At 39.4% G+C, this 25,356-nt stretch overlaps 2 protein-coding genes across 2 annotated transcripts; both read right to left on the bottom strand.

Moving 5' to 3' along the window:
- Positions 1-4,991: 4,991 nt before the first annotated feature.
- LOC147549124 (uncharacterized) lies at positions 4,992-5,603 on the bottom strand. The gene has a single exon (XM_086668235.1). The coding sequence runs from the start codon at positions 5,601-5,603 to the stop codon at positions 4,992-4,994; it is 612 nt and encodes a 203-aa protein (XP_086524361.1).
- A 27-nt stretch (positions 5,604-5,630) lies between these two features.
- On the bottom strand, positions 5,631-9,273 carry LOC147549123 (uncharacterized). The gene is made up of 12 exons (XM_086668234.1): positions 9,162-9,273; positions 9,020-9,082; positions 8,455-8,754; positions 8,170-8,345; positions 8,016-8,078; positions 7,510-7,782; positions 7,256-7,401; positions 7,111-7,123; positions 6,910-6,993; positions 6,745-6,854; positions 6,420-6,604; positions 5,631-6,319 (listed from the first exon to the last, which is right to left on the bottom strand). The coding sequence occupies exons 1-12, from the start codon at positions 9,271-9,273 to the stop codon at positions 5,631-5,633; spliced, it is 2,214 nt and encodes a 737-aa protein (XP_086524360.1).
- Positions 9,274-25,356: the final 16,083 nt, after the last annotated feature.

Raw genomic sequence — 25,356 nt, 5'->3', positions numbered from 1 at the left:
TCCCACTCCAAAGAAACTTACTAAAAATTTTGTTAACTTCTTTATAAACTCTCTTTGGAAGGACAAAGACAGAGATCCAATAAACAATCATGCTGTTTAAAACAACATTTACAAGGAGGAGTCTACCAGCAAAAGTAAGAAACCTGGCCTTCCAGGATTGCACCTTATTAAGAATCCTTTGGATAAGAGGTAAGCAATCAGCATAAGAAATCCTAGTAGACAGAAGGGGAAGACCAAGGTACCTGATGGGCAGAACCCCATCCGGAAAACCCAAGGTCCCAAGCACCTCAGCCTTTAGCTGCTCATCAGTTCCAGCCAGGAAGACAACACTCTTATTACAGTTGGCAGACAAACCAGTACCCAGCAACATACTATCCAACACTCTCTTGAGAGCAGCAGCAGAAACAACATCTCCCTTCATAAAAACCATTAAGTCATCTGCAAAACAAAGATGAGTGACAATAGGATCTTTACACTTAGTATGTAAATGAAAATCCCCACCAATCCTTTCTTTATGGATAAGAGCAGCAAACACTTCCATAACCATTACAAACAGGTAAGGAAATAGAGGACAGCCCTCTCTTAACCCTCTATGACCTTCAAAATAACCATTAGCAGCCCCATTCACAATGACAGAGAACTTAGGGGAAGTGACATAAGCCTCCACCCACTGAATGAATAACTCAGGAAGTTTGAACTTCCTAAGAATCTTCAATAAAGCACACCACCTAATAGTATCATAAGCTTTTTGGAGATCTATTTTGACTGTACACCTAGGAGGGCCATCCTTCCTACCATAAGCTCTCACAAGCTCATGGGCCAACATGATATTGTCTTGGATGGATCTCTCAGAAATAAAAGCAGATTGATTCTCACTCACTAGATCCTTAACCACCTTCTTCAATCTCACTGTAAGAATCTTAATGATAGTCTTGTATCTCACATTGCAACAAGCAATTGGCCTGAAATCCCTCATAGAGTAAACATTTGGCACTTTAGGCACCAAAGTCAGCAAAGTAGCATTCACTTCACCTAAGAGCTTGCCAGACTTAAAGAAACTACTAATAGCTTTTGTGAAGTCATCCCCAACAATAGCCCAACATCTCTTGAAAAAATAGGAGGAAAAACCATCAGGGCCAAGAGCCTTGTCTGATCCGATGGTAGATAGGGCAAAAACAATTTCATCTCTAGTGACTGATCCCACCAAGTCCTGCTCACTAACATGGGAAAGAGTAGTAGCAAACTCAATAGAATCCAAAACTTCATCATCCCTCTCCCCCCATCAGAGTTACCAAAGAAAGATTGGTAAAACCCCACACACTCATCCACAATATCATGTTGGTCTTCAAGAACCATTCCATCACTATTAGTCAGCTTAAAAATGCTATTCCTGGCCTTCCTGGCTCTGATAATGCTGTGAAAAAATTTAGTATTGGAATCATCCTCAGTCAGCCACTGAATTCTAGCTTTTTGACTTAACATAGAAGCCTCAACCCCTGCCAAATGAGTACAAGAGTCAACAACTTGTCTCTCAAGCCTTCTCAAATCAATACTTTGAGGTTGACTGTGTAGTTGGTCTTGAAGCTCCTCCACAACCAACTTTGCAGCAGTCACTTGATCAGCCATATGAGAAAATCTGGCCACCTTCCGTTGGACCAACCTGGACTTTACTCTTTTCAATTTAGTAATCAATTTAAACATAGGAGTGCCTTTAACTTTACCACTCCATTCATCTTCCACCAAGTCCAAAAAACCTGGCTCATCACACCAGCAGTTAAAGAACTTAAAAGGCCTCCTACCTATTCTTTCCACAGCAGCAATAGCAAGAATAGCAGGAGAATGATCAAGGGCACCAGGGTTAAGGAATTGAACCCTGAAAGAAGGAAAGAGCTCTAGCCAATCAGCATTAATCAAGACTCTATCCAACTTGGAGAATATACTATCTCTACCCTCTTGCTTATTGTTCCAAGTGAAAAAACACCCAGAATAGGGGCAATCCATAAGAGCAGCTTCTTGAACACAATCAGAAAACTCCTGAAAATGGGAAGATCTCACAGGATCACCACCCATCTTTTCACTAGGATCAAGGATGGAATTAAAGTCACCCATAAAAACCCAAGCTCCTTCAAAACCTCTGACAAGAGAAACCATATTCTGCCACAACTCTCTCCTCTGCTCTCTAGTATTATGCCCATATACAATGGCTAGCATAAAATCTTTAGAGTCAGTAGTAACCACCCTAACAGCCAGAACCTGTTCAGAAGTAAACACTAAACTCAAGCTCTAACAGTTAGAATCCCAGGCCAACCAAATTCTACCCCCACCACAAGCACTATAGTTATCCAAGAAGGTCCAAAAAGGATTAACAGACCTCTGAATAACCATTTTATTAGCAGCAGCAACTCTGGTTTCAACAAAACCACATAAACTCAATTTATTAATTCTAATGAGATCCTTAATCTCACTTATTCTTTGGAGGCCATTAAGGCCCCTCACATTGCAACAACCTAGATTAACCATTTATAATTCTTAAAGGTTTCCTAGGTACACCCTTTTTCAATCCACCAGCACTACCCCTCTCTATTTTGTCAAAAAGGGCTACAACTCCAGCAACAGACTCTATTGGCTCCACCCTAGGATCCTAAGGATCAGTACAAGCAGAAACAACAGGGTTCTAAGTCTTCTGAGCCAAGCCTATACCTCCAACCTCTTCCATGGAAGTCTCCTGACCCTCTCCACTCTGGCCAGTGTCAGCTATGCAAACCCTCTTATGCCCCACCTCATTGCTCTTCTGCCCCCCACTTTTATTATTTCTTTTAATAACAGGGGTCCAGCCCTCATCATCCATCTTGTCAACTGGAGATTCAGCTGGAGCTATAGCAACAGAGCCAACCTTACCTGAGACAGAATGTCCTCCATCCTCATGGCAAGAGCTAGCCTCCCCACCATCAACAAAAATTGAGTATGTAGAACCATGTTGGCCCCCTTGTTACCTCTGAGCCACAGCAACCCCATTAGGAGCAGTCAAGGGACCATCAACACCCTTACCCTTACCCAATAGTACTTTTGGTTCCTTCTGCAAATTCACATATGGTGGAATCCACTCCCTGCCCCTTACCCTGGTTTGCACCTCTAAAATTACCCTTCATAGGAGCATTCTGTCGAGCAGGAAGAGCCCCATTCCCTCTACTATTATCATTCCTCCTCATAGGAACTGGCTGAGGTTCCTTTTCCTTTGGGATTTTAGGACACTTGCCCAAAAGATGACCAAACTCAGCACAACCAGTACAAAGTGGAAGCCTCCATGGATACTCCACCTTAACTGAGGTCTTCATCTCACCATCTATAATAAGTGGGATTTCAGAAGGATACTTACAGTCCTTACCCACTTCAACACAAACCCTAGCATAGGCCATTCTTACCTTAGTCTCAGTAGGCTGGTCTAACATAATAGGTTTCCCTAGAGCACTTGCAATACGAGCAATACCTTTGGGGTTCCAAAACAAAGAAGGAATCTCTCTGAAACACACCCAAAGAGGAATCGAGTCCAACTTTTGAAAATCAGACTCAATGAAAGGAGTCCAAGGTCGAACAACAAACAAATGGCTCATAATGAACAGAGGCTCATGATCCAGAGCTCTGTTCCTATCTTCATCAAGAGAAAGTTTAAGGAAAAACAAAGAATCTACATGAAGAGTAATTCGGAGCTCACCTTTAGGTTTCCATGCTTTGACAAGAGCATTATATACTACTGGGTAAGAGAGACGACGTCCCACAAAGGAACCAACAAGCCAAGATTCATACTCTTTCCTCTCATCCTCAAAATCAGGTCTCATCAAAAGACACCATCGATTTGCCATCAAGAACAACAGGAGCTGTATACTCCAATGGAGTTCGAACAGTAGCCTTCTTACGAAGAAAAAAGAAAGCCCAGTCAGTACATAGAGTAGCACTACCTCTAGCCACTGATGGATCTGATCTCTCCTCACCCAAACCACCCTGTCTTGGTGGTAACTCAGATCCAAAAGCATCTGAATCTCCACCACCAGGAGGAGGGAGGATGAGTCGAGCCTCCCTCTCAGCCAACATTTCCTTCAAAGAAGAATTTGTCGACAAAAGGGAAGCAATCAGACACTAAGCCTCCAAGAAGATCGGAGAAGAAGGTAAAAAAACCCCTCCAAGAAACACGGAAACCCCCAGCCGCCACCCTTTGCCGGAAAAATCAAAACAAAAAAGCCCTAGAAAATCGCGCCGCCCGGGTGTTTCTCTCTCTGAATACTGATCTTGCTGCTAGCATCAGTGTTCGTTATTCCCCACAGTTCGGTGCAGTTTCATATTGCTACAGTTTTGTTTATAATTTGAGGGGTCGATACAATTTCGTTTACAATTTGAGGGGTCGAAATTGAGTTAAAACCCCAAAAAAGTCATATGGAAAGGATTTTTAGGACATATGAAACATATTGGATGACAAAAAAATCACAACTCGTGCGAAAACATTTGTTACACAGTTCGGTGCAGTTTTATTTTGCTACAGTTTCGTTTAAAATTTGAGGAGTCGATACAGTTTTGTTTACACTTTAAGGGGTCGAAATTAAGGTAAAATCCAAGAAAAATTATATGGAATGGATTTTTTAGACATATGAAACATATTAGATGAAAAAATCACAAGTTGTGCGAAAAGATTTGTTTCACAATTTGGTGCAGTTTTTTTTTTTTTTTTTTTTTTTTTTTTTTTTCAGGAATCAACAGGGATTAAAGGGACCCCGACCCTTTTATTGAACTAAAAGATCAAAACAATCATCCCTCATTATAACAACTATAATGAGACTCAAATAAAACCAAACAGCAAGGCTATTAGACAAACCTAACAGCACAAAAAAAAAACAAAGCAAACAAAGCAAAATAGAGCAGCTACCAAAAAGCAGTAACCAGCAACAAATCAGCAACCTATCTCACTCTTTGGCGCACAGCTCCCTGCTGCTCCTCAATGATTAATCTTTGAAGCTCCAAATAATGCTACAATAAGTCAGCTGCCCCATTAATTTCCTAATCTTTGCAACCAAAAACTTTGACTGCCATGGAGGAGCCAAGTTACTGTTAGTAAGGAGGTGATACACCATCTTTGAATCAGTAACAACAACCAGCTTATCACAGCCATGCTTAACAGCTAGAAGGAGCCCTCTTTCCACCCCCTGAAGCTCATGGTGCACTACAGACACAGGATCAACAGCTCCATGAGCAGCAGCAAGGACCTGACCTCTATTGTCCCTCAACACACAACCGTATCCTGCTGAATCCCTGCAAAAAGAGCCATCCACATTGAGCATAACAAACCCAACAGCAGGCTTCTTCCATTCACACAATGTAACAGCAGCAGCAGCAAACTCAAAAGTTAGATTAAAATTGAGAGCAACCCTCCTGCGTCTCTGATTATCTTTTGCCTTAACCTTCAACCCAAAACACTTCATCCTGATATCAGCTACAATTCTCTTCAAGACTTCCCTCTCTGATTCAGCTTTACCAGTAAAGACCCTTCTATTCCTCTCAAGCCAAATATGATATACATAGGCATTAAAGGCCAATTTACCAACAAGAGCAACCATATCCTTCCCAGCAAATAGTTTGACTAATCAGGCCACTTTTTGAGTCCAATCAAACCTAGATATCTTAGAAACAGCAAGAAGTCCCAAAATAGATTTCCAAACAACACAAGAAAAGCTGCAAGAGAAAAGTAGATGAAAATCATCCTCCACATAACAAGCACATAATACACAAGTATTGTCAGGGATAACACCCCACTTGTGAAGCTTATCCTTGGTCTTCAAGGCCCTTCTCATAGCTACCCAGGTAATAAAACTTTGCCTAGGTATGTTATGAGAAAACCACACAATATTACACCAAGGAACAACTTCTTCTTTCCTTCTAATGGCCTCATAGGTCTCATTTAGAGTAAAGATGCCAGACTGACCTGCTGTCCACACCCTCTCATTATCAAAACCAGCCTGAATACCCACCTTAGGTAATCTATCCAAAATCTCAAACAAGGCTCCTTGAAGCATATGAGGAACAACCCATTCACCATTAGAGATACAAACACTGATTTTAGCTGAAGCATTAAGCCTGCTATCAAGCCTAAAGAAAGAGTCCAAGAAAGGATAAAGAACACCCAAGGGGTGCCACACATCAAACCAAAAATCAGTGCTCTTACCATTGCCTATAAGGACTTTGGCAAGGCTAAGACCTTGTTCTCTGCAATTCAATATACATCTCCAACTCCATGAAGAGTCCTGAGGAACCTTCATGACCAAGAAATCATTCCCTGAAAACCCACAAATTATCCTTACCAATAAACAACTCCCATATATGTCTCAGGGTAGCAGCAGTATTTAGAGTCAATAAATCTCTAAGATTCAAGCCACCTTCTTTATAGGGCAGACACACCACACTCCTACTAACAGTAGCCCTCTTAGCTTTCAAATCAGTACCAGCCCAAAGGAAGTTATGAATGATAGAGGAGAGCTCTTGAAAGACCCTCTTAGGCAGAACAAAAGAGCTAATCCAAAACATAACCATGCCATTGATAACAGAAGTAATAAGAGTAACTCTACCAGCACATGAAAGGAATTTAGACTTCCAAGATTGTACCTTCTTAAGCACCCTATGAAGCAAGGGTTGACAATCAGCATAGGTCAATCTAGAAGAGAGCAAGGGAACTCCAAGATATCTAACTGGCAAGGCAGCTACATCAAATCCCACACAACCTTGATAACCTCAAGAGTGCCAGCATCAACACCACCAGCAAAAATGGAGCTCTTCAGATGATTAGCTTTCAATCCAGTGCATAAGGTAAAGCTCTACAAAGCTCCAGCCTAAGGCATTAGCAGACTCCACATCCCCTTTGAGAAAGACCAAAAGATCATCTGCAAAACTAAGATGAGCAATAATAGAACTAGAACACTTAGGATGCAAATGAAAACCACCATCCCCAACCTTCTGCAACAAGAAAACATTAAGGACCTCCATAACCATCACAAAAAGGTAAGGAGACATAGGATACCCCTATCTCAAGCCCCTCTTCCCCATGAAATAGCCATAAGAACTCCCATTCACCATAATAGAGAACCTGGAAGTAGAAACACAAATCCTAACCCAATGAACAAACTCCATAGGAAACCCAAAAAGCTGCATAATCTTGAAAATAGCCTCCCATTCAACTGGGTCATAAGCTTTTTAAAGATCAATCTTCACAACACACCTAGGTGGGCCTCTACCCCTGTGATAATTCCTGGTAAGCTCAGGAGCTAAAAAGATATTATCCTGTATAGCTCTTTCAGCAATAAAAGCAAACTGACAAGGACTTATCAACTCAAAAATCACCCTCTTCATCCTCAAAGTGAGAATCTTTGTAATGCATTTATAAATAACATTACAACAAGATATAGGCCTAAAATCAGTTACCCTAAAAGCATTAGGAACCTTAGGGACCAGGGTAACCAAGGTAGAATTTACCTCACCAAGCAGCTTTCCAGAAGAGAAGACCCTAGCCACAACCTCACAAAAGTCATCTCCCACAATATTCCAACAACACTTAAAGAAATAAGATGAAAAACCATTTGGCCCTGGGGCTTTATCAGACCCAATAGTGGATAGAGGATAAACAATTTCTTCTCTAGTCACTCTATCAATCAAACCAGCAGCCTGGTCACTAGAAAGAACATGAGCAAACTTCACCCCCTCCAGCCTCTCAGAAAAATCAGCAGCAAGAGATTCACCAAACATGTGCTGATAGACTCAGTAGGCACCTCTTGACATAAAGATAATTTCTCACCAGCCCCATTAAAGAGAAAAGGAATATTATTCCTGGACCTTCTCTCTTTCATGGAGCTATGAAAAAACTTATTATTCCCATCCCCAAGCTGAATCTTCTGAACTCTAGACTTCTGTTTCATCATGGCTTCCTCAGTCCTTGTCAATCTAACATAAGTGCCAACCGCCTCCCTCTCAGCCTCCCTCACCTGATAATCTCCTGGCTCAGAATGAAGAAGAGACTGCGTCATATCCATAGACTCCCTAGCTTCCTGAACTTGCATAGAAAAGTTATGAAACCTAGCTTTCTTCCACTCATTCAGGACAGACTTAACCTTTTTTAGTTTGCACACCAGTCTATACATTGGGTTGCCCATCACTTCCATGCTCCAAAGCATTCTTCACTAACTCCATAAACCCTTCCTCCTCAACCCAACAATTAAAGAATTTGAATGGTCTAGGACCAGCACCACCATTCTCAAGGAGAGACACAACACAAAGACAATGATCTGAAACACCATGATTTAGAAACTCAGCCCCTTGCATTAGGAAAGCCAGACACCCATTCAATATTAACCAATGCTCTGTCTAGCTTTTCTCCTATATGCCCATCACCACTCTATCCATTAGACCAAGTAAAAAAATTACCAGAATAAGGACAATCAAACAAATGGGCATCCCAAATGCAGTCCCTGAAATCAACAGTATCACATGGCCTAACAGCAGCCCCACCTATCTTATCTCCAGCCTCTAAAACTGAATTAAAATCACCCATGACTACCCAGGCCATATCATAATTCCTAGCTACCATTCTCATCTCATTCCAAAGTCTTCTCCTGGAAATCCCATCATTATGGGCATACACAATACTCAAAAGAAAAGACCTACCATCCTTCATAGTTAACATAGCAGTAACCATCTGATCAGACAAAGAGATAACATATAAACCTATATGAGAACCATCCCATAAAAGCCAAATCCTGCCTGTCCTATCCCATTCATAATTAGCAACCCAGTTCCATGTAGGCATCAATCTTCTTCTAACAACATCCTTATTATCCATATCAATATGAGTTTCAATCACACCACATACACACACATTATTAGTCCTAATAAGATGAATGATTCTCTAGCCTTCAAGGGCATCATTCAAGCCTCTAATATTCCAGCAAGCTAAATTATCCATGAGAGTCACTAGGAAAGGAAGACTTACCTCTACCTCTATTGGCTCTCTTACCACCACCAGCTTTCCCTTCAAACACTCTGATACCACTGCCTACTGTACCAATCAAAGGAGCAGCAGCAACAGCTATTTAAAGGCTCCTTGATTACATCAGACCCCTCAAAATGAATACTTTTATCTTCTGCATCCCCAGCTGCTTCATTGCTAGATAAAGGTACCAATGCCAGAGACCCAGCAACAAACATACCACCTCCACTACTCAACTCATCATCAAACCCTCTCATAGGACAAGCATCAAAACAAATTTCTCAGAATCAGGAGGACTAACACCCCTAGTCATGGCCTTTCTCTTGCCAGAATGTCTACCTTTCACCTCAGTCCACTCTTCTTCCACCATAGCAGTATCATTATTCTCCTTACTACCAGAAGGCTCACCAGGCCCCTCACCCATCTTCCCAACAGCACCATCCCTAACCTCCTTAGGTTTCCACACCTGTTGTACAGGACAAGCAACTTTGATACATTTAGCTGTGGAGTGCCCTAACACAACACACTTAGAGCAAAAAAGAGGTTTCCAATTATACTCCACTAGAACATCCACATCCCTCACACCATTTAGAAACACAGGAATAACTTTAGGTAGTTCCTTATCAAGACTTACTTCCAACACATACCCTGGCATAGGCCATCCTAGCTTGGGTAGCAGTAGGTCCATCAAGGAATAAAGGTTTCCCAATCCAACTAGCCAATGACTGCAGCCCCTCCTCATCCCATAACACAATAGGTACATTCCTCAGATTGACCCAAATAGGGATAGTTTTAAAGCTAGCCATCTCCCTTTCAATATTAAGACTCCAAGGCCTCACTATAAAAATTCTATTAGCAATAGTAATAGGCTCATGCTCCAAGATACGAATTCTGTCTTCCTCAAGGTCAGGTTTAATAATAAAGACACTATCCCCATGAATAGTAATAGACACAGTGCCCTTTGGCCTCCAAATATTCATCAAATTCCTGCTAACAACCTCAAAAGACAATCGACCACCAATGAAACTACCCACAACCCACCTCTCACACTCACTGATCCGAGTCTGTAGATTAGGATTAACAAAATGTACACCTCTCACACCATTAATCTCAGTAGGGGGAACATAAGATAAAGGTTTCCTACCTGGAACATTATGTCGAGCAAACAAACTAGCCCAGTTAGTATTAGAATATCTATTGTCACCAACACCTCTCTGGTTTGAAGGGAGTCCTGTTTGAGGTCTTTCATCAAAGACCTTGCGAGCACCAAAACTAAAGGAAGAACCCACACTAGAAGCGCCAGGAGGAAGATTCGAAGGACAAACAAGAAAAGGATTAACCACCCTCATAGGTCCTCTCAACTTACTAAAACCACCAACTCCATCAGACGAAGAAGCAGAAGAGCTCATCGAACCGATCATAACTAACTTCCCCTCACTCACCCCATGTTTTGATCGATCCCCAGAACCAAGTTCAGGAGACCCATCGCCAGAGGGAAGAAAGGGAACCTTCGCCTCCCTTTTCGCCAGATCCACTCTCAGTGAGAAGATCCAGTAATAAGGGAAACAATCAGTAAGAAAAGAGAGAGAAGAACGATAAGAAAACAGAAAAAACGAACCACAAACTAGTGGCCAATCAACAGTGAACACTTGCCGGAAAGTAGGGCCGCCGCCACTCCAAGAAACTAGGGAAATCGCTCAGCCCGAGAGATTTTCTCTCTTACTATTCCTTACTATGGTGCAGTTTCATATGTTACAGTTTCTTTTACAATTTTCGGAGTCGATATAGTTTTGTTTACAATTTCAGTGGTCGAAATTGAGGTAAAACCCCAACAACATCAATCGGAATGGATTTTTAGGACATGTGAAACATATGGGATGAAAAAATTACAACTCGTGCGAAAAAATTGTTACACAGTTTTGTGCAAATCCATATTGCTACAGTTTCGTTTACAACTTGAGCGGTCAAAATTCAGGTAAAACCCCAAAAACAACATATGGAATGGAGTTTTAGGACACATGGAACATATTGGATGACAAAAAAACCACAACTCGTGCGAAAACATTTGTTATTACACAGTTTGGTGCAGTTTCATATTGCTACAGTTTCGCTTAAAATTTGAGGAGTCGATACAGTTTTGTTTACAATTCGAGGGGTCGAAATTGAGGTAGAACCCCAAAAACATCATATGGAATGGATTTTTTAGACATATGAAATATATTGGATGAAAAAATCACAACTCGTGGGAAAAAATTTGTTTCACAGTTTGGTGTAGTTTCATATTGTACAGTTTCTTTTACAATTTTATGAGTCAATACAGTTTTGTTTACAATTTGAGGGGTCGAATTGAGGTAAAACCCCAACAACATCATTTGGAATGGATTTTTAGGACATGTGAAACATACGGGATGAAAAAATTACAACTCGTGCGAAAAAAATTTGTTACACAGTTTGGTGTAGTTTTTTTTTTGCATTGATGAGATAGGATTAATGGGCCATGCCCTGAACAAAGAACAAGCTAAAAGACATCAAGGAAACAAAAAGAACAAAAACAACAGGAAACAACAAGAGCACTTAAAGCCAGGCCTTTCTCATCCTGACTCTTCCATCTCTATCATCTTTAAGAATCTTGGCTAACTCAGCTGGACTATAATCATCCTCAAAGACCCATTCAGCTTGAGGCTTCAACTTGGCTAGGAAGTCTGCAGCTTGGTTGACTTCCCTCATCACATGCTTTACTTTACACCCCTTGAACTCAGCCCATAACTTCTTAATGTTCAGCCACACATATCAAGCTTTCCAAAGAGGATACTTCTCAAAATCAGAATGCAAGGAAACCACAACCATAGAATCTGAATCTACCAACACATAATCACACATCCTCCTTCTAGCTAAACGCAGGCCTAATTCCACCCCTTGAAGCTCATGAACAAGAATGGAAATAGGAACAGCAGAAGCAACACCCATAATGATAGTAGCCCCTGAGCTAGACCTCACCACAACACCAAACCCAGCTGATGAAGCATCCAGGGAGCCATCTGAATTGATGAGGACCCAATCTGAAGGAGGGGGAGACCAATGATAACCCTTAGCCAGAGGTTTAGTCAAGGTGACACACAGGTTCATCCTCTCAGCTATAGACACATTTTGCTCATTATCCTCCTGTCTACCCTTCCAAGCAGCAACTTTAATTCGAACCTCAACTAAGATCAAAGTAGCTAGGGTGTTAGCAGACATAATTTTTATGTCTAAACACTCTATTGTTCCTTTCAAGCCAGACATGGTACACATAAGCATTGAAAACCAACCTACCCACTTTAGCCAAGATAGACCCCCCTTTAAAGTGCTCAAGACATCATTGCATCATGGAAGCTAAAGAGTGAACATTATGCCATTGGTACCCCAAGGTAATAAGCAACCTGTTCCGATCGCTTCTTCGGGCAATGAGGGGGTCCATCCATCATATCTGCTGGTCTGCTCAGAGCGTAACCATACTTGGAGGTTTCATACCCGGACGAGAATGGGAAGAAGGTCATGAGAGAATTCACAGCCTGAAAAGAGATGATTCTCTGTTTCAATCTCCAGCCCACATAAGCCACATTTGTCATAAATTTGCATACCCCACTGCTTCAACTTATTCCTTGTTTTTAACCCATTATTCACTGCTAACCAAGTTATAAAACAATGCTTAGGAATGCCTTGAGTACACCAGGCCAGAGAATGCCAATCCACAGCAAGAGCATGAGGCCTAATGGCATCATAGGTTTCCTTAAGATTATACTCCCCATGAGTGCTAACTGTCCACACCTTTCTATCCTCAGCAGAACCATGAACAATCACCTCTTAACAAAACTTCCCTAAGAGCATAATGAATAAAGTCAGGCACATACCAATTCCCATTCCTGATAAAAGTTCCAACTGTAGTGTTAATATTGAGAAAGAAACTATATCTGAAGTGGTCCTCAAAGAACTTATACAACACCCCAAGAGGGTGCCAACGATCCACCCAGAATAAGGTATCAACACCATTGCCTATAATATGAAGCATGAGCTCATGAGCCATATTCCTACAATCAAGGATCTTTCTCCAACACCAAGAGCAATCCTTTGGAGGATGCATAAGCCAAAAGGATTGCTCTTTAATAAGATGTTGCTGAACCCACTTAACCCACAAGGTACTCTTGTTAGTGGCCACCTCCTAAATATGCCTCATAGTCATAGCTAGGTTCAGAACCTCAATGTTCCTAACACCCAGCCTCCTTCAGCCTTTGGCATATAGACTAGCTGCCATTTAACATTTGATATCTTTGATCCCAAGTCAATACCAGACGGGGGCTCAAGTGGTAAGAGGGTAGCTGTCGAATATAGGCTACCGTAATAAAGTTTAGGAGAGAGAAGGAGCCGAGTGGTGCGAAATTTTAGGGTTGTTTTGTCTTGGCTTTTCCGGCAAGTTTGGCGGCGGTTTTCTCCTATTTTTGTGGATAAGTGGCGGCGCTAGCTATCTGATTTCGATTGTTTTTGTTTTTCCGACAGCTCCTCAGCTGTGAGCTTATTTTCTTCGGAGATTATGCTTGTAGTGAAGGGGGTGAAGGTCTCTTCCTCCTCTGATGGTGAAGGTTTATCATCTTCTGAGCAGGATGGTTTAGCTTCGAAACATCAAAGTGATGGAAAAGAGCCGGGGGTAGGTGATAAGTCTAATTTCGCTAGGTTTAGAGGTGCTGCTCGAGTGCTACTTGGGGTGAAACCTGGAGCTTCCTTGTATGATCAGAAATCCTCTGCAACTCAGGGTTTTATAGATGCAACAACTAGAGGAGTTGCTGAAGAGTTTCCTGATTTATCGAAGGGAAATTCCACCAATCCTAGTGGTCGAGGTGCAACAAATTGGGCCAATCTATTCTCGAATAAGTTTGGATCAGGTAAGAAACCTCTGTCTTTTACTCCTCCTGTTGATTTGAATGGCAAGCTTGTTGCTCGGGTGATGAGTTTTGAGAGAGCCCATCAGGAGCATTTGAAAGATTGTCAAAATTGGTTAGTTGGTAGCTTTGTGGGTGGTAGGGTGTCTTATGGTTACTACTACTCTGTTAAAAATTTGGAAACCTAAAGGTCATGTTCAGTTTACTTTATATGGTGATTCCATTTTTATTATTAGAGCTGATCTTGAAGAGGATAAAGAGCTTATTTTGAGCCATGAACCTGTGTATGTTGCGAGTACGCTGTTTATCACTAGGAAATGGCAACCTGAGATTGAAAAGGAAGTTAATCAGTTAACTTCTTTGCCTCTCTAGATTATATTGAAAGATGTCCTTACTTCTTTATGGTATGAAGAGGGGATGGCTCTTGTTGCTAGCTTTATAGGCAGACCTTTGTTTGTGGATGGTCCAACAGCCTCAAAGGCTAGGATGTCCTATGCTAGAATATGTGTGGAGGTTAAGCTAGGGAAGGATCTTCCAGGTATCATTCCTGTTCTTATGGATAATGATGAAGAGGTTTCAGTTAGAGTGGAGTATGCTTGGAAGCCTATTTTCTGTTCAGTTTGTAAGGTGCTAGGCCATTCTATTGCTAAGTGTCCTAAAGCTATGCCTAAGCCTAAGCAGGTTTGGGTTCCCAAAAATCCTCAGGATAGTAAAGTTGCTCCATCTGTAGTTGTTTCTTCTGTCCCTGATTCTACTGCAGCTGCTAGCTTTTCTAGGGTTGACAAGAGTGATGTGGTGGGATTGGAGGAGACTACTCCTGTTGATGAGGAAGATGGTTGGACTGAAGTGAAAAGGAAACACTCTCTTAAAAGGAAGGATAAAGATAGGGACAAAGGGGCCTCTTTGGGAGGGGCTTAGATAGATTCTGCTGGGTTTGGAAATGCAGGCAAGGAGCCCCCTGGTTTGGGTATAAATGAGGATTCTATTGGGGGTTTGACAAATATTCAAGAGTTTTGGTCCAAAAAAGAAGATGTGATGGAATGTAGTGGTAGTGCTATTATTCTTTATGATAAAAAGCCAGTTGCTGCTAGTGTTCAAACTTTTGAAGCAAGGATTTTGGAGGGTAGGAAAGGCCCTAAGATGTAAAGGGTTACCTACACTGATACTAATGTTTAATGTTGGATGTTGGAATATAAGGGCATGAACTCCCCCCATAAGTTGAGTGAGGTTACTAAATTCATTAGAAGTAATAATTTGGGTATTTGTGGTTTGGTTGAAACTCAGGTTGCTGCTAGTAATAAAGAAACTATTAAGAGGAAGCTTATGCCTTCTTGGAATTGGTTTCATAATTATAATAGTTCTGATGGTGGTAGAGTTTGGGTCCTTTGGGATCCTGGGCTGGTTTCTTTGAGTTTAGTAGGAGAATCAGCACAAATGTTAACTGTTCTTGCTTCCTTAAGATGGGAGGTGTTTTCTTTTGGGGTTTGTCTATGCTCATAATGAAGGAATAAAGAGGAGGACTCTGTGGCAGGAAATATGTGATTTATCTTATAACTATTCTCTCCCTTGGTTGGTTTTGGGAGAATTTAATGTGGTTCTTGAAGCTAGGGATCAAATGGAAGGTGTAGTGGCAAAGCAGCATAATGTTTTTGAGTTTAAAGAGTGCCTGGATGACAGTAAGTTGTTTGATTATCCTTTTTCAGGCTGCCACTTTACTTGGACAATAAGCAAGTTGGAGAGGGGGCAATAGCTAAAAAATTGGATAGAGCTCTTGTAAACATTGAATGGATTATGGCTTGCACTAATGCTAAGGCTGAATTTCTCAATATGGGAATTTCAGATCATTCTCCTTGTGTTGTTTCTCTTTTTGAGCTGGCTAGTGTGGGTCCTAGACCATTTAAATTCTTTAATTGCTGGATTGAAGAGGAGGGCTTTTTTCCTACTGTCAAGAAGGCTTGGGACATTGAGGTTATGGGCAATCTTATGTATAAACTAGTTACTAAGCTCAAAAAGTAAAGTCTTGCCTGGGTAAATGGAAGAAGGATAAGTTCTCTTCCTTTTCTTCTCAGGTTCAGGTTGCTAGGTCTACTCTTGATGCTGTTCAGACAGAGCTGAGGATTAGACCTCTCTGTGCTGAAGTAAGGAAAGAGAAAGAGAGGTTGCGGCTGATTTTAGTTTTAAAGCTAGAATGGAAGAGTCTATGATTAGAAAGAAATCCAGAGTTCAATATGTTGATCTGGGGGACAGTAATATTAAATTTTTTCATAATTCTCTTAAAGAGAGAAGAAGTAGGAACAATATTCCTATTCTTATTGATAGAGAGGGTAGGAAACTCCTTGAGACTAAGGAGGTTGCTAAGGAGTGTGTCAGCTATTATGAGGAGATGTTTGGTACTTACAGTTATTCTCTTGAGGGTGTTAATGCTCTTGGTGAGATTCAGTTTGATACTATGATCTCTACTGCTCAGGCTACTGATCTCATCAAGAAGGTCTCTAGGGAGGAGATAGTCTATGCACTCTCCATTATTAGTTCTGATAAGGCTCCAGGGCCTGATGGGTTCTCTTCTTATTTTTTCAAAGCCTGTTGGGAGATTGTGGGTGATGATGTTGTGAGTGCAATGAGTAGGTTCTTCTCTTCTGGGAAATTGCTTGGGGAGATGAATTCTACTTTGGTTACTTTGGTTACTTTGGTTCCCAAGATTCCAGCTGCTTCTAAGATTACTGAGTTTAGACCCATTGCCTGCTGTAATGTGATCTATAAGTGTATCACTAAGATTCTGACTTTGAGAATGAGGGGGATCATTGGTGGTTTGGTGAATTCTTGTCAGTCAGCTTTCATTCCTGGGAGGGTTATTCAAGATAATATCCTCTTAGCTCATGAGTTAACCAGGAATTATCATAAGGGGAAGGGTCCCCCCAGATGTGCTATACAAATTGACTTACAAAAAGCTTGTGACACTGTGGAATGGGAGGCTCTTAGGAAAGCTATGGAGATTTTTGATTTTCCTTCTCTTTCCCTGGATTGGGTCTTTGCTTGTGTGACTTCTCCTAAGTATTCTATCTTGGTGAATGGTAGTTCTTATGGATATTTTGAGGGGAAGAGATGCATCAGACAGGGATGCCCTATGTCTCCCTTCCTTTTTGTCATTTTTATGGAGGTCCTTAATGTGCTGCTCTTGAAGAAAGTGAAGGAGGGTGGAAATCATTTACATCCTAATTGTTCTAATCCTCTTATTACTCATTTATGTTTTGCAGATGACCTCCTTGTTTTCATCAAGGGTGATGTGCATTCTGCTGTGGGACTTACTCAGGTTTTGGAGCAGTTTCATCTCTGCACTGGTCTAAGAGTGAATCAGCACAAAAGTTCTATCTTTGCTGCTGGTGTGGATTTCATTACACTCTCTTTGATTAAAGCTGCTTTGGGTTATGATTGTAGCCCTCTTTCAGTCAGGTATCTTGGGGTTCCCCTCATTTCTACTAGGCTTAAGTACTCTGATTGCTTGCCCTTGATTGATAAGCTGCTTACTAGAGTGAAGTCTTTAACTGACAAATTGTACGCATTGCCATCTTGCTCGAAGGACACTCCTTCAAACCGAAGAACTATATCCTTCATAAAGGTCAATTAATCATCAAATCTTATGTTTGACATAAGAAAATGATTAACCTTACTAGAATAAACTAAAAGATATTTGATACAGGAATCAGTGACCTAAATCAAGTATTGAATCAACTTGACTAAGGATCATTCGATAAGATTACAGAGATGACTATCTAACGAGCTGTAAGATAACATCTCCACGAAGAGAGATCGTACTTTGTTAGACAAAGAACGACATAGATGAGTCCTAAAATTATCTTCCAAAAAACATGTGTTTAATAAAACTATCTACCCACTAAATCAAAATTCGTTATAGCAAAGAAAAGACACTATATAATGTGGGTCTTGGAAAAGTTCTAAGATAGTCTTTTATTTATGTCTGATAATGCAAAACCATTTCTAGGAAATGGATAAACATTTGAGGCAAATGTTTCTTAATGATCAGTCAAAAGAAACAAATGGAGTCTGCCCACAAACTATTAAACACAATACGATTGTTGCTCTTGATGGTGTCTTCCTTGAAATTTGTTCTTTCAAAGAAGATAAGTGGGGGAAATATTTCGAATTTCATTCAAATTGAGCAACAAATTGTCAATGGTATCCCAGTGTCAGTTCATACGATTCGAGTCTCTCAAAAGAGACAAAAGGCAAATAAAAAGAGTTTGGAACTCGAGTTATCTTCGACACTGGACGATTAGATTCGCAAACGAGAACTCTTAAAAGTTCATAACATCTCACCAGAAAACTTCTTAAAAGGTTAGGAAGGTTTCATAAATTTGTCAATACCCCATGTGAGTCTTAGAGAACCCGCGCAAAAGCTATAACAAAACTAGACCCTGAAAATTGGCTGAGAACCAGATTATCAAAAATAAAATCCATGTTTGAAATCAAGTTTAGAACTTGGTCCAGTTGCTTAATAGGATGATACTTGTAAGATACAATTGGATTTTCAAAGTGAAAAGCAGACAAGGATGGAAACATTGACGTTTCCCGAAATTTGTTGAGGATCAAGATTGATTGGTTATGCGACAGTTTAAATCGAAGTGAGGGGTTGAGAAAATGCCTCAGGCCATTGCTCGAGTACCAAGCGCTACGGCGCTGAAATAACCCATGCCATACTCCCAGGAAAATCTCCAACGACCTTTAACAAAAGGGTACTTGTAAGAGAAGGGTGCCTTTGGGAACGCGAATACAGGTGGTGCATGGCTATCGTGAACTTGTGCTGTAAGGTGTTAGGTTAAGTCCCACAACGAGCGCAACCCTTGTATTTAGTTGCCACGATTGGGTTTTGAACCCTACACAGAATGTCGGTGATAAGCTTGAGGAAGGTGAGGATGACGGCAAGTCATCATGCCCCTTATGAAATATGAACACTATTCTTCGCATAAAACTATTTATATGGAAATGCTGCACAAACAGTCTACCAGTAAGGGACAAAATTGGTAGGTACATTGGTAACGTATACAATTGTACTAAATGTGAAGATAAGGAAAATCTAGACCATGTGATGTTACACCGTAACTATGCCAGAGCAATATGGTTTCACTTTTAGGTTAGATCGGAAAAATTAACTACGGTAACGCAGTGGATTCAACAATGGAAACAATTAGAAGAGGAAATTACTACTTTATATGCTAAAATTCTTTGGTTTATCTGGAAAGCTAGGTGAGAGAATTGCTTCAACTCTACAAATCAATCACCAATGCAGATGATCAATCGTATCAACAATACGTCCACCACACCACTCAAAATTGAATCATTAATAACAAATAAATGCATGAAAGAACCAAAGCAACAACAATGGAGACCTCCGTTGACACCATTTCTCAAAATTAATGTTGATGCCTCTTTTATGCAACTTACAGAACCAGCTGGAATAGGGTGCATCATCTATGATGAAAAATCAAATTTATCATAGCAATAGCAGATTCAGTCAGAGGACAAAATTCAGAAGAATGTGAAAGCTTAGCTATACACTACGGCATCTTATGGGCAATCCAACTTCGAATCCAACACGTTCACATTGAAAGCGACAATCAAAATATCATCAAATTCATCAATGAACAGAGTGACGGTTTACACTGGCAGTCCAGACAGATCATCTCATAGTGTCAAGATCTCCAAAACCAGTTCACAGACATCACTCATATGCTCCCAGGAAATGCAACGCCAAAGCAGATGCACTTGCTAAATGGGGAAGAGATAATTGTCAGAAATTTTTTTTGAAATGTAGTACCTTCTTTTGTTTCCGTTTTAAGTTAGTAGGGTTTGTATGAATATTACGGTTTTTAGTTAATATATCTCATAAAAAAAAGTAGGATATGAAATTCCACATGTGAAATATAGTTCTTGGAAAAGTAGGGAGATCATGTGAGTTTGGAGGGTAGACAAAAATAGAAGGCATGTGTCCTTCAATTATCACATGCCAAAATGTACAACTAAAGTTCCGTTTCTAGTGCAAGAACTCTCTCCTTCTCTTTCAGCCCTTATTGATCTACTCCATCTCCCAAAATTCCCCCACGCCAGAGTGAGAAATTTATATTTAAACTTCGATATTTTTTTTAAATAGATGAATTCCTCCCCCCATCATTTAATCACAGAGGAATCCAACAAGACTTGTTTTCTTCATTCATAGGAGAGTAAGCGTCTCTTTCAGATTTGTTTTGAAGTCTGAAATCAGTGGTTTTTTTCAGTTATTTTAGAAATTCAAATGATTCAGCCCAAATTCAGATCTTACTAGATAAAATAACATTTGAAATCTGAAAAGAAAAAAACACCTTAGTTTCCATCACACGAACTCTCTCCCTCTAAAGCCTTCTCGGTTCTCCTTCTTCTCGATTTTCCTTCTTCTTTCTCGGATCTTGAAGTCAGCTGAATCTTAAGCTTTAACAGTTTCAATGGCAGCCACTTAACACTATTCGCAGTGGAGAGAAAGAGAGAATAACCGTTTTTTTCACTAGGGAGAGAAAAACTAGATTTTGTTGTTTCCTAGAGGAGGGATTCCTCCTCCTCCGGATTTTCCTCTTTTTTACTTTATATTATCTTTTAGATCCATAATAAGAAAATCTGAAGTAGACCGAGAAGAAGATGAAGACTCCATTAACAACAATTTCGTCATCGGGTGGTTTTGCCACGGCATAAAGACGGTTTTGAAGAAGATTCAAAGACGGATTTGATGAGAGTTTCTCACTCTAAAAACGGATTCAAGGACGGTTTTTGAAGTTTTCATTGTCGATCTATACATGGTTGTGATTTGTGGAGAAGAGAAGATGGATTTCAGATATAATTCGTACATGAACAACAACGAAGATCTGGATTACAAGAATTAAATCAAATGACGGGAATTGACCAAGTTTTCTCTCCATCGCTTTGCTATTAATACTAGTACCATCATAGTACTACTTCTAATTTTCAATTTTATTTGTAATATGACTTCTATTTTGTCGACCTTTAGGGTCTTTAATTCTCAGATCTTCAAGATCTCCTTTTGTCGGCCTTTAGGGTCTTTTCTTTGAGTCAGTGTCGCGTCAATTTCTTTCCCTTCATGAGGCACTTTGCATTCGAAAGTCCTATGAACTTATCTTATGTAACTCTCATGAAGTTTTTAGAGGAGATAAATAACAATTATCTACCATGTAACTTTGTGATTGTTATCACTAATGAATGAAAGTATGGTTTTGCTAAAAAAAAGACAATTTCGATGGCGGTATTTTACCCTTTTCTCTGTATCAACAATGGCGTTTTTTCTTCCAAAACCCATCTTCTAATTTCTATTTATTGAAGATTTACAGAAACCCATTAATGGTTGTCGGAAAGATTTATTCATTGTAGCTACGGCTGCCGCAACTGCTTCTGTCTCTGTTTTTACTGTACGTGTCTATGCCGATGCCCTTTCGTTTCCCCCCATTTTCTTCTTCTTCTTCTTCTACCCAATCAACTCAGAGTACCCAACCAGATAACCCTAAATCAGAAGTGAAGCAAGTAACTGAAGAATCCAAAGTCTGTATAAGGAAGAAAGTGTTGTGTCCGAGCACATGAAATTTGATCTCAACAACAACAACCACAAGGTGAAGAAGAATAAGAATAAGGTTATGTGTATTATTACTACTTATGGCTATCCTATTCATAATGATTTGTTAGCATGTGAGATACAAACAGGACATTAGTGAAGCTCCTTGTGGGTTTTAATAAGAGTGTTTCTGAAAGCCTATGCCTTGTTTAAGACAAGAACCAATTGGATGACATAGTATCACCATGGACTGAATCAACGTTTCCAGTGGGAAAAGAAGTTGATCGTGGCAGATACTGCACTAGATTGAACTACAATAGGGTTAAATCATCCAAGTACATGTTCCATTTTGATCCTGCCACTAATAAATACAAATCGGCGTGTCTGTGGAACATATTGTAATTTCATGCTGCTGGCAAGCATATTATTTACTGCGCTTGGGATGCCAAGGTTATAATACATGGAGAAGAATCGATCCTGCTCGAACTTATGAACTAACGGATGGCGAATGGTTTTATTTACCGAAGAACTTGTGATCTTATTTTGTATGTATTGGCTTTATGCATAGTGGCACGTAATGTACGAGGTAAGAAGTTTCGAGCAATCACACTGTATGATTTCATCCCTATACCGTATGGTCTAATGATGAGTATAAAAGGTTAGAGTAAGTTGTTGCATTCTACCAAACAGTTTATGATGCTCTCACTAATGCTGCAAAAAGGATCACAAAAAGCAGAAGAAAAGTGCAAACCTGTTAGAGTTCTCCCGTCTCTTAGATCTATTTTGACTATGTATAGATGTATTTCCTTTGTTAGCTTCAAACTGTAAAAATGGTCACTATTTGATTATTAATTTGGTTTCCTCTGTTTCTTGTACATGTTGTCATGCCTCCTATTAGGCCCTGAGTTTCCAGCAGTTGGGTCCTTTATATGTATATTTTGTATGACTTCCAAAATTCTTCTATAGATTGTTGCAAACACATGTTTGCAGAACTTGTTTGCATAACATAATGTTGCAAACATATGTTCACAAAACTTATTTGCAAACAGTGTGTTGCAAACACGAGTTTGCAGAAAGACGTAAAGGAAAAAAACGTCGTTTTTTTTCTGGATTTTTTTTTTGAAAAAAAGAACATTGAAAGTGGATCTTGTTAGAAAGCTAATGAAAAATCATTTCTAAATATATAAATTTTATAGAAATCTAGTATTTCAAACAAAAGTAATATCGATTTAAAGTTTAAAGAAAAACAAAAGAATTTAGTTACACAAAATGACAAAAAAGGTTATTTTAGTCTTCGTATACTTTTTGATCTGAATAATAATTATCAAATGTTTTTTTTGCTCTTATACTCATTTTCAATATTATTTTGACCTATTTAGTAATCATCCCTAATCGAAATAAATATTAATTTTGGGGTTCCTAGTCTAAAAATCTACACCAAAACACACATTTAGTCCACCCTAGTATTAATATAAGATTTTAAGTCAAAATAATAATTATAATGGATATTTAGTCCAAATTTACCCATCTTTATAGAAAAAATAGATCTCTATCATTTCAATTTAATCATAATACCTATTATAACATTTTATATAAGAAAACACCCACTTTTGAAAGCCAATCCCCAAAATTCTGTTTCTTTTTTTTCTTAGATTTTTTTGATTGATTTCAAACTTACTATCTGTTTCGCAATATACACATTATTTAGTATCGGTTACGTATATTTTTACAACAAAACACATTTAGTATAGTTAAAGTATGCTACATGTCAAAGTTACAATATTTTTCTATTTATTGATTCTTGTTTTGTTGCATAAATAACATGTTATTTATTGTTAAAGTTTCATAATTTATTTCATTTTTTTTTATATGTGTCATTCATAACACCTTATATATCAACAATGTTTCTTCCAAAAGTGAAAAGGACTAAAATCTCTTTTTCTGGGAAGATTGGACTTTAATCCCTTTTTGAATTTTATTTTGGGCCTAAAACCCGTGGATCCAATATTACTATGGTTGGTAGGAATACGGGTAAAACAAAATTAATAGAACAGTTTTTCATGTAATGAGTGGAAGTTACCCAAGATTGAATGGGAGTGTCTTGGCAACTATCCAACGATAACATTCGTTGCAATAGTCAACACTTGGTTGCCCAAGTGGTTGATAGTGTTGACATAAACTCCAAAAACTTTGGAGGTCCCAAATTTGATTCTCAGAGAAAGTGGAATTCATGGTTAGTGAATCTAAGTTATTAAAAGTATAAATAATACATTTTTCGGGCTTTAGGTCTCTTTAGTATGTTGTTAGGCTTTAGGCCACTTTCATTCGTAACCTAGGGGTGGGTGACGGTCGGTTTTTTCGGTTTTGGTTCGAGCCGAAGCCGAACCAATAAATAGTGGTTAACTAAATCGTCGGTCGAAGTCGAAGTCGAGTCGGTTATTCGTCTGGCCGACGTGGTTCGGTTCGGTTGAGTTCGGTTTAACCGAACACAATTTAGAGAAAATAGTAAAACTAATGTTATGCTTCTCATTGCATATACCGGAAAAAATAAGAATCCTCGTACTTTTCGAGAATTACATATACCGAAAATAAAAATTAGAAATTCATCATACTTTCCACCATTGCAAACAAAAAAAGAAGTAGAAGTGGAAATGCAAAATCTATATTTTTAATTTACTAACTAAGAACAGGTTGCGTTACATAGAAAATCAGTCAACACTTACCTCTAAAATCTTTTAATCAAGTTGAATAGGTTGTGGTTGATGAAGTCGGCAACAACACCTAGGAAGGAGGACGAAAGTAGACTCGAAAGACTTGATTATGGTTTTTCTAAAAAAAATTTCTTTTTGGTTTAACACTTTCTAAAAATTAATATTGACTTTGCAAAATTATTTTTTCATTTTTCATTAGGATTCGGTCGGTTCGGTTTGGGTGGCTTCTAGAAACCCAAACCGAAGCCAAACCAAACCAATTTGGGATGTTCGATGTTTCAGCCAAATTGAGTCGAACGGTTATCTGTTCAGTCCAAAAACCGATCGATGCCGTTCGACTTGATTTGGCCGATTGGTTCGGTTTTTGTTCACCCCTAGTTTAAGCATGCTTATCACATCTTGATGATAACAATCCTTGCAACAAAAATAAATCCTATGATAACATTTATTATCTCTGTATGCCCAAAAGTTTTTATCATTCCAAAGAGTTCACCAACACCAAAAAAAAAAAAACATATAAGAAAGTTTTGTACGTCATCCATTTCGTTCAAAACTATCCCCTCGCCCCTCCCTAGCCAAAGGGCGCTTATAGATTTTCCCACCATTTGATATGGAAAACCGAAAGCCTCTCACAGAGTAGCAATCTAACATATACATTTGAGGGAAATTTTAAATGCACGCACATATTGGCTTTTTCTCTAATATACATACACATATTTGTTATATACACTCCCATCAACAAATTGAACTTGTGGAATAATCTCCTACAACGTACCATAACATACTGGTACATCAACAAAGTAAGGGAATATCTTTCCAAAAAGAAGGGTTTGTATATAATTTTGATACTCTTATAGTGTTTTGCAGAGATTATAAGTGTCTTGAATATGGGTTAAATATCGAACCCGGATTGCGACCCGCCAACCCGCTTACAAGGCAATGGTAATCGCGAAGCAAGATTCCGAGGCAGGACTGGTATGCGAAGCAAGACTCTAAGGCAGAGCTGGACTCCGAGGCAGAGCTGGAATGCGGAGCTAGGCTTGTGTCGGTTATTAGTGTTAGCGTATCCATGTGTATTTAGAATGGAGAGTCGGCTAGGCGGTGGGATTA

This window comes from Eschscholzia californica, unplaced genomic scaffold (assembly GCF_041429995.1).
Source record: "Eschscholzia californica isolate CP2 unplaced genomic scaffold, dmEscCali1.0.p SCAF_3, whole genome shotgun sequence".
Lineage (NCBI taxonomy): Eukaryota > Viridiplantae > Streptophyta > Magnoliopsida > Ranunculales > Papaveraceae > Eschscholzia > Eschscholzia californica.
This window is presented reverse-complemented; position numbering and strand designations above follow the sequence as displayed.

Bases quoted from the DNA above. Each gene is read 5' to 3' on its own strand.
- LOC147549124 (XM_086668235.1), bottom strand. From the start codon at position 5,603: ATGGTTGCTCTTGTTGGTAAATTGGCCTTTAATGCCTATGTATATCAT.
- LOC147549123 (XM_086668234.1), bottom strand. From the start codon at position 9,273: ATGAGAGGGTTTGATGATGAGTTGAGTAGTGGAGGTGGTATGTTTGTT. The intron at 8,079-8,169 runs GTATAGACTGGT...ATGCAAGTTCAG, and splicing joins GAAGTGATGGGCAACCCAAT to GAAGCTAGGGAGTCTATGGA. The intron at 6,605-6,744 runs GTAGCTGCCTTG...ATGTGCTGGTAG, and splicing joins AAGGTTGTGTGGGATTTGAT to AGTTACTCTTATTACTTCTG.